The sequence below is a fragment of the Cajanus cajan genome, chromosome 1 (assembly GCF_000230855.2).
Source record: "Cajanus cajan strain Asha chromosome 1, NIPB_CcT2T_4, whole genome shotgun sequence".
NCBI classification, from domain to species: domain Eukaryota; kingdom Viridiplantae; phylum Streptophyta; class Magnoliopsida; order Fabales; family Fabaceae; genus Cajanus; species Cajanus cajan.
In genome coordinates this window covers 75,879,068-75,889,737 of record NC_138517.1, presented here as the reverse complement: position 1 = coordinate 75,889,737, position 10,670 = coordinate 75,879,068, and the positions used below count along the sequence as shown (strand labels likewise).

At 32.3% G+C, this 10,670-nt stretch overlaps 1 protein-coding gene across 1 annotated transcript; it reads left to right on the top strand.

Moving 5' to 3' along the window:
• The first annotated feature begins 1,686 nt into the window (after positions 1-1,686).
• On the top strand, positions 1,687-2,993 carry LOC109812895 (uncharacterized). Its single transcript, XM_020376957.2, has one exon. The coding sequence runs from the start codon at positions 1,919-1,921 to the stop codon at positions 2,972-2,974; it is 1,056 nt and encodes a 351-aa protein (XP_020232546.1). The 5' UTR covers positions 1,687-1,918; the 3' UTR covers positions 2,975-2,993.
• Positions 2,994-10,670: the final 7,677 nt, after the last annotated feature.

Genomic DNA, 10,670 nt, shown 5'->3' with positions numbered 1-10,670 from the left:
TACACTTTTCATATAGTTTAAAGAAGATGTTTTACATCGATAATTGAAGCGTTAAAAGTTTTAGCACATAAAAAGTGAAGACATACTTTCTACATCCATAACTTGCAAAATCGATGTAAAATATCTGACCGAAACGTCACTGAAACCCTCCTTGTGGTCCGATGGGTGATCCTGCAAGATGCCACCACGTTGGAGTATGAATAAAGAACCATTATTGCTTCTCCTTATTTTATTCTCACGATCTACGAAAGCATTCACCGAGCCTTGACAAAGTGAATCTTCTACATATATAAGAGACCTCCAAAGCAACACAAATTAACACAACAATCACACCTCTGAATTGTAAAATCGGTGGTACCCAAGTCCATATACAAGCGAATGTGAAAAAAGTTAAACAATAAGGATTTGGTCAAATTTTTCACTAACCTCGACGTTGTGGGTGTTGGGTGGCACAGTCAAGGTCACAATCTCCACTTCGTTGGGGTTGCTTTGCAATAAGGGGTTTCGCTTTGTCGACGGTCACGGTTGGGGGCAGTGTCGAGGTTGGGATCGCACTCGCAAAGATCGTTTGATGTTTTGGGATGGACTCATTAGATACATTGTATGCTTGAGTTGAACTTAACTGAAAATTAAATATAAAAAAAAATGTACACTCACAAATTTTTTACGTAGTTTTAAATTTGATATACGAATATGTACATAAACACTCATGTTTTGTTCCAAGTGAGATGTTTTAAAATAGATTTTACACGTTATAATTTAATCAATATAAAAAAAAATTATATTAGTGAAATTTTTAACCGATGTAAAAATTATGTTAAATATGAATCGGAGTAAAAAGATATTTTTTTACATTTGTTTAAATTTTAGCTAATATAGAATGTTTTTTGCATATCGATGAAATTATAAACGATGTAAATTTGTTCCCAAATCCCAATACTTACAAATATGTCATTGTGTTTATGTTTATACGTACCCTTGTTCATGAACCAATCTAAAAAGCCTTTTATAAATTCACGATTTTGCACTGGCGCTCACTCATAGTTATATATATATATAATGAATGATAATACTTTTTTTTTCTTTCATGAAAGATTCTTTTACATCTGTTAGACTCACATATTCTCTTCTTGGATACATGATTCCCTCGTTGACTTGGGATACATTATTTTCTTTTATAAAAGAACCTATATTTTTTTTTGTTGAAAAAATAACTTTATTACTTGTAGTAATGGTGAATGACTTTAAAATGACTTATCGGATAATATTATTACTTCTTTCATTTTTAAGAGTTTTTTCTTTCATAATTAAACTGTCACCACATCAATAATCACTACCCATTCCTTGTGTTGTGAGTTTAACTATACGCGTAGAATCTCGAATTTGGAATACATAATTCACATTCTTAACAGATCCAATGAAAGAAAGCTCATGTTTGTGGCAATTGATAGTTGTGAGCCGCATGTTTGCTATGGCCTATTTTCTACCTTGTAAATGTATTATATATACTTTGACACCAATTATTCATTTTCTTTGGCCCTAGATTCTTTTGTATGCTTCGACATAGTGACTTCTTTTTTGATTGATGCCAGCACGTATTAAGTTCAACTTATGATATACTTATGTAGTATATATTATAGAATAAAAGGGACAGTTGATCATTATTATTATTATTACAGTGTCTCCAAGTTCTTGCTTATTTTATATAAAAAGTCAATACATGGGGTGGGAAAATTATACATAGTTGACTAGAGAACATGGTTATCACGAGGTGTTGATGTTCTAGTTGGCATGCATGCCACTCGTTCTTTACATTCTATGCCTCATCTTTATAAGTAGTCATCTACCCTTTGGCATTTCATAAGTCCATGTTAAGTTTCCGATATCGAAATAGAAATACCTATTATCATCACAAAGCATGGCTTCTTTACAAGTAGATGCCTACATAGAAGGTGGTTTTCCTGTGAGAAAAATGGAGGAACCCAGAATTTCAATCATGGAGGTCATGCAAAATGAAAAGCAGATTGTGGTGGATCCACTTTCATTAAAAGATTCTCCTACTAAACCGGGGTACCTTGACACCACGACGGTGTTGCCAACTATAATCACAACTTCATCAGCCATCATTTTGCACCCTCCACCACTTCAACCTCCAAAGTCAAAGTTCTTAAGCAAGAGTCTCCCAAATTCAGCAAACTCATCACCTAGGTTTGCTTCAGCACTTTCCAAGAAGAAACCAAAAGGTGAGAGCCCGGAATCACAATGCCAAGCAAGTAATATCACCCTTCAGCATTTGCTACAAGAAGTGCATTTAAGGAAGAGCAAATCATGTAATGAAGAAAGAGCATTTGCCCCCTCGGATGAATTTGATCGATGGTTGACTAAACTAAGTGCATTGGATCATGACAACTGGCAACATATTGACAACTTCTCCAAAATTGAAGTTGTCAAAGGAAGTCCCAAGAGTGTTAACCCTAAGCACATGAAAGCTACACATGATGGATTCAAATGCAATGCTCTATGCCTTTATCTACCAGGCTTTGGTGGTAAAGTAAAGCCAGTTAAAGCAAGAAAGGATCAAGAATCAGAAAAGGGTGGTGTAATGTCTAGAACAGTTTCCTTGGAAAATTTTGAGTGTGGTTCATGGGCTTCTGCGGCAATATTTAATGAGATTGAAGGAGAATCCACTAACTCCTACTTTGATCTTCCTATGGAGTTGATCAAATGCAGTGCCAGTGAAGTGTATTCACCAGTTTCTCCATCTTTTGCTTTTGAAAGAGATCTTAAAGGGATTCTCAAGAATGGTTCCTCTAGAGGCAATGTTAGAAAATCAGATGCATCGCCGCGCCATGTTAGGTTTTCTTCATCATCTTCGGCATCACATCCTACCTCTCCAGTATCTTGCATCTCTCCTCGTTTGAGAAAAGCCAGAGAAGATTTTAACGCCTTCTTAGCAGCAGCACAAACTGCATGATTTTTTACCTACGGAAACATGTGATGTGAAATGAAAATATTTACTCAGAAAGCTTCATTTGTTGCTGTTTCTGTTACCTTTCTATTATTCACCTGATTACGTGGCCAATGTCTGCAATCTGCATAATTAATGTTTTGCAACTTGCAAGTGATGGCGTACATGTTAACTATAATTAGTTTTAAAGGGAAAATGAAGGGTATTTTTTGTTTGTGATACAAATGATCATCTATAGTTTTCATACCATACATAAAACTATTAACCTGTACTCAAGTGAAGTATCTGACTATCTAAGGTCAGTAATCTCAAGTTAAGACTGTTAGCTAATAATTCAGCATGTACATTGGGCCAAGCCCATTAATAATCTGAGGCCCAATACTTGTAATCACAAGATATATTGTACTTGGTGATTAATCATTTTTACATTTTCTGATATATTAGTCTTTTTTGGATCCCTCTCTCTTTTACCTTACAGTGGTATCAAGAGCTTCAAGATCAGGGACAAACAACAATGGTGAACGGGAATGAAGGAACGTTATCAGGGAACATGCCAATGCTTGACAGTAAAAATCTCAATAACTATGATCGTTGGTGCGTGAAGATGAAGGCCATCTTTGGATTTCAAGAAGTCATGGAAATTGTCAACACCGGCTACAGTGATCCACCGGAGAACGCAACTGATACACAACAAGCAGCATTTCGCGAGGCGAAACGGAAAGATTGTAAGGCACTATTTTACCTTCATCAATGCGTCGATGAAGCGAATTTTGAGAAGATCGCGCTGGCGAAAACGGCGAAGGAGGCCTGGGATATCTTAGCACAAAGTTACGCTGGAGTGGAACGGTTGAAGACAGTGCGGCTTCAGACTTTGCGACGTCAGTACAAGCTTTTGCAGATGGGAAATCAAGAAACCATCCAAGAATAATTTTCGCAGTTACTATCCCTCACCAATTTGATGAATTCGTGTGGAGAAAATATCAAAGAAAGAACCATTGTTGAGAAGGTACTTCGAATCCTTGATACGAAATTTGATATGATTGATATTGCGATTGAAGAATCAAAGAACCTTGATTCTTTGAAACTGGAAGAGTTGCAAGGCTCGTTGGAAGCATATGAGCAGAGGTTAAGAGAAAAAAATGGTGACAAATCAGGTTCAGAACAAGCTTTGTTAGCTAAACAGAATAAGAAGGCTGAATGTAATCGTGGTAAATTCAATAAGAGAGGTCGTGGAAGAGGATTTAGAGGAGGCTATAATGGAGGCCGTGGTTCTGAAACGAATGGAAGAGGACAAAATGATCAAATTTCTCAGTGGAGAGGTAATAGACACTAGTGGAAAAAGGAGCTACTACGTCTCTTCATTTACGTCGGAAACTAGCACACCCGACATTGTAAAAACGCGGTGACAGTTCCGTAAATAATAGGAGTTATTTACGTCGGACAAAGATGGGTCCGACGTAAATGAGATAATTTACGTCGGACAGTAAAGCAGCCGACGTAAATTATCTCATTTACGTCGGACCCATCTTTGTCCGACGTAAATAACTCCTTAAATCATGGGCGCGCACTATGGATTTCAAATCGTAGCATTCTTCCTCATTTTCACGTTCTCCCGCGCGTTGTGGATATTCTTCCTCATCCCTCCGCCTCCTCCTCAAATCGTGGTTGTCTTCCTCATCTTCACGTTCTTCTATTTTTCTTCTTCGGAGTTACGTTGTTTCTTCTTCGCGTGTTGATGGAAATGGCTTAACCATACATCCATCTTTTTTTCTATGAGGTAGTGACCACTCCTTAACCGATGCTTGTGTTTTTTGGGATGTATTTTTCTTAATAATGTTTGTGCATTTTGTGTTTGTGAAGCTGCAGAAGTAAGTGACCACTGCCTGGGTTTATCCAGCAGAACGGGCCGTTCTCCATGGAGAACAGGCCGTTCTCCAAGAAGAACGGCCGTTCTTCAAGGAGAACAGGCCGTTTTCCAAGCAGAACGGCCCGTTCTGCTTGCAGCGTTTTCTTTTTTTTTTATTTATAAATTTTTACGATTTTTTACGTAGGACCATTGTGTGTCCGACGTAAATTTACGTCGGTTTTTGACCCCCGACGTAAATTTTACGTCTCCCGTAATGACGTCTGATGCTTTTTCGACGTAAATGGCTTTAAATGCCCGACGTAAAAGGGGTCTTTTGTACTAGTGAGAGGAGGAAACAAGAATTGGAGTGGTGGTAGAAGAAGAGGTTATGCACAATGGAGAGGTGGTAGATCGGGTTCAGGTTCAGGTTCTGATAAGAGTTATGTGCAATGTTACAATTGTAACAAATATGGTCATTATGCCGTCGATTGTTGGAGTAAAGAAAGCTCAAATGGAAAAGAAGAAGAGGTCAATGTAGCTCAGAAAGAAGAATCCGAGGATGAAGTATTGTTGATGGTGACTACTACAAAACCCGAGAAGAAAACTTTTGGTGAATCTTGGTACTTAGACACAGGTTGCTCGAATCACATGACATTTCAGAAAAGCTGGTTCATCGATTTGAATGAAAAGATTAAAAGTAGAGTGAAGTTTGCAGATAACTCTACTATGAAATGTGAAGGAAAAGGAAAGATCCTAATTAGAAGGAAAGATGGGAAAACAGCTGTAATTTCAAATGTGTTGTATGTTCCTGCAATGAAACACAACTTATTGAGTATTGGACAGCTTCTACAGAAGGGCTACTTGATTGATTGGAACGATCAAATGCTGAGGATTCTTGATAAAAATGGTTCACCAATACTTAAGGCTCCTTTGAGTAACAATAGGACCTTTAGAGTTGACATTTCAGTGTCAGATTATATGTGTTTTGCTGCTGCTGTCTTAGATACTAATTGGTTATGGCATTTGAGGTTTGGTCATCTCAATTTTGGTAGCTTGAGTCAGTTAGCAGGGAAAGAAATGGTGGTAGGATTGCCTCATATTCAGAAGAGTAAAGTCACGTGTGAAAGTTGTATGCTTGGGAAGCAAGCAAGGAATCCATTCAAAGCACACTTGAAGACCAGAAGCAAGGATGTTCTGGAGGTGATCTATACAGATGTATGTGGACCATTTGAAGTGTCTTCACTTGGAGGTAACACTACAAGAAAAATGATAAATTGCGACAGACAAATTGCGACGGTTATCTAGAAACCGTCGTCGCTTTGATATTGCGACCCTTCATACGACAGTTTTTCAAAACCGTCGCAAAATTGTTCAACATTGCGACAGTTTATCGTAAACCGTCGCAAAATTTGTTTAACATTGCGACGGTTTATCATAAACTGTCGCAAAATTTGTTTAACATTGCGACGGTTTATGATAAACTGTCGCAAGTTTAACATTGCGACAGTTAATCATAAACCGTCGCAAATTTAACATTGCGACAGTTAGTCATAAACCGTCGCAAAATTTTCAGCATTTTTTTTATTAGAATTTAAAAGTTTTTTTTTTTGAAGTATTATGTATATTATCTTAATGAACTTATATTTTATTAACAATTTTATATATACTTTCTTTAACATGAGGTACACGATTTTTTTTTCTTTATATAATTTCAAAATCGTGACTAAAATATAAATTTATCTTTCAACAAACTTATGAATTTATCTTGTATGTAAAATATGTTAGAATATATAAATAAGTATAATTATCATTTTATAACTTAATTTTTTAGTTATTACATCACATATTATTGAATAATTTACAATGTTAAATTTTATAAATTTTATTTTAAATGTCCATCATTTTAACATTATTAAAAATATAAAAATAAATATGTTAAATTTTATAAAAATCCAGTTTAATTTATTTATGATATAAATATGTTTTTAATATCTAATATATATTTTTAGATGATAATTTATTTTAAAATATATATTATAATAACAATTCTAAATGGAACATAAATCTTCTGATTTTTCTTATTTTGATTTTTTTAATCAATATATACAATTTTACTATTTTGATTTTTTCAATCAACGTATACAATAAATAAAAAACACAAAAGATAAACATGCATGGTAAAAATTTTATTTTATCAAAAAACTTTTTATTTTAATATATTACATTATATATGTGAATATTAAGACATATATATATATATATATATATATATACATATATATATTATAATTAAACTTTTTTAAAAAATTAATTCATTATTAAGAAATTTTTTTTATTACATGAGAATTAATTTCTTTCAAAAATTTGACAGATATAAAATAAATAAACATTTTTTCTGAATCTATATTTTTATTTTATTAGAATATAATTTTTATTTTTTAAAATATATTATTTTTTTAGATAAAAAATTATGTATATGTCAAATAGTAGTGGGACAAGTGCCCACTATTCCAAACGTACATCCGTCCCTATATATATATATATATATATATATATATATATATATAATATAGGGGGTTATAATTATACCAATGTAACTTTTATTAAGTATTATGCTTCTCAATAACTTTATATTAAATGTGTATTTTGTAAATCCAACCGTTAAATTGAAAGTTCATATCACTTTATAAGTGTATATCAAATTTTGTTAAAATTGAACAACAACTGGAAGGTAATCAAATTGTTTATATTTTAGTGTATTTTGAAATGAATATATTACATCAATTTTATTTTATAAAAATGAAGTATCAAATCATCTTGGGTTAATATAAAGTTTTGTATATATAATCTATGAGAGATATGAACTTTCAATCTAACAGTTGGATTTACCAAATTCATATTTAATATAAAGTTATTGAGCGGTGTAATACTTAGTAAAAGTCACATTTAATATATATATATATATATATATATATATATATATATATATATATATATATATATATATATATATATATATATATATATATATATGAAGGGGTTTATAATTACATCAGTGTAAATTGTACTAAGTGTTACACCATTCAATAACTTTATATATATTAAATGTGAATTTTGTAAATTTAACCGTTAAATTGAAAATCTTTTACTGTTATATCATATATACAAAATGTTATATTAATCGAAGATGATTTCTTATAAAAACAAAATTAAATCTGTCGGAAAATTTATATTTTCGATGAGAAAATTTTTGTAGGAAAAGCTATATTATTGATGGAATATTTCAAAAAAATTTATATTTGTCGAAAATGTAAGAACTGGTTTTAAATTTGATATGAAAATATTATGATATAATTAGATAAGATTTTAAGTTAGTATTTTATTAATGGTTGATAATTAAAAAATAAAATAAGGATAAATACATTTTTTGAATTTTATATGTTTGATTTAAGATAACTTACAAAATAACTCTTGGTAAAGTTATTCCGCTCAAAAACTCATCGTGTGTGTTGAATTTCATCGATCCAATTAATTGTTAATTTAAAAATTATTAAATTTTACTAATAATTAATATAAAAAAATTAATTAGTTTTGGAATAAATTATTTTCTAATTAACAATATAATTGAAACATTAATTATTTTAAATTATTTAACTAAAATCTTATTGAAAATTTACTGTATGATCTTAATATTTTTGTATAACTAATATCTGGTTTTAAATTTGATATGAGAATATTATATATAATTAGATAAGATTTTAAGTTAGTATTTTATTAATAGTTGATAATTAGAAAATAAAACAAGGATAAATACATTTTTTTTTAATTTTATATGTTTGATTTAAGGTAAATAAATATATTAAATTAATTAATAATTTATTTAAAATATTAAAATTTAATTTATAAGTATGTAATAAATAAATATTTATAATTTTATAAATTATATTGTCATTATAAATTAAAAAATTTAAATAATTTAAATTATAATTTTAAATCGAAATAAGTAGATGTTAATTATAAAAGTAAGTACATATAAATAAAGAATAACTAAATATATTATTATTATTATTATTTGTAATATAAAATTATTATATATTATTATTATAGTACAAATATGAGATTGTATATTTGAGGATGACTTAAATGAATTAATTTGTAAAAGTTATACTGACAACATACATATACATTTCGGTAGCTTACTCATCAGAACTTCACAGTTAAGCGTGCTTGACCTGGAGTAGTACAGGGATGGGTGACCTTCTGGGAAGTTTCCCAGAAATTGCACAAGTAAGGATAAAACATGCTAAATAGTGAAATAAAATCCTTGAAAAGCCAAATATGAGGATTGTTACATTAATAAATTTATTAAAATAAAATAAAAATTATAATTTCCGACGGGTAAAAAAAGGGTTGTAATATTAATTTAGAGGCAGTTGGTGCGACAATTGATGAAAGGGTCGCAATGTTAATATAGAGGCATTTGGTGCGACAGTTGATGAAACGGTCGCAATTCCAATTTTGCGACAGTTTGTGCAACGGTTCTGATAACCGTCGCAAAATTGCCTGGTGACGGACGATTCTGCGACGGTTCCCAAACCGTCGCAATGTTGTCTTTGCGGCAGTTCTAACCGTCACAATGTAGGCCATATAACCGTCGCAAAATCGTCATTTTCTTGTAGTGTAATAAATATTTCATCACCTTTATTGATGATTTCAGTAAAAAGATGTGGCTTTACTTGATCAGCAGAAAATCAGAAGTTTTTAAATGTTTTGTTGAATTCAAAAGTCTAGTTGAGAAACAAAGTGGCAAAGTTATTAAAGTAATTAGATCAGATGGTGGCGGTGAATATACTAACAGTGAGTTTGAGATTTTCTGCAAAAAGGAGAGGCTGATTCATGGGGTTGTTGCTCCATATACACCTCAACACAATGGTATTGCTGAGAGAAGAAACAAGACAATACTTAATATGGCTAGGAGCATGCTAAAGAGTAAGGAAATGCCACATTCTTATTGGGGCGAGGCTGTAACTACTACAGCCTACATTTTAAATCTTTGTCCAACTAAGAGGCTTAAGTTCAAGACACCGGAGGAGGTTTGGTCAGGTAAAAAACCTAGTGTAAAGCATCTCAGAGTCTTTGGTTCAGTTTGCTAGAAGCACATTCCTGATGAAAGAAGAAAAAATCTAGATGACAGAAGCATGAAATTAGTTCTTGTTGGATATCATGCTACAGGAGCTTATAAATTGATTGATCCTATTACAAAAAGGGTTGTCATTAGCAGAGATGTACTGGTTGATGAGAAAACTACTTGGAATTGGAGTACTTTGGAATCAAACAACAACAGCAGATTAGAGTTATCTTGGACAGATTCAAAAGAAGGTATTGAACATGTACAAACAGATGTGCCTGTTAATGTGAAAAATGAACAAACAGCTGCAACTGGAAGGAAAAGACCAGCAAGGGTAGTACAGGCACCTACACGATTTGGTGATTATGTGATAAATTCATATAGGGTAGTGACTTCAGAAGGAGAACTTATTGGTGAGACTAGGGATGAAAATGATCTAGTCCATTTGGCTTTATATGCTGAGATAGAACCAGAACCAGTTTGTTTTGAAAAGGCAATCCTAGATCCTAAATGGCTGGAGGCTATGCAGGAAGAGCTAGATGCAATACAGAGAAATCAGACATGGGCATTAACTGATCTGCCAAAGAACCACATGCCAATAACAGTGAAATGGGTATATAAGACCAAATTGAATCCTGATGGATCAGTTGCAAGATACAAAGCGAGACTCGTGGCTAAAGGCTTTCTACAAAGAGAAGGACTGAACTATAAGGAAATTTATGCTCCTG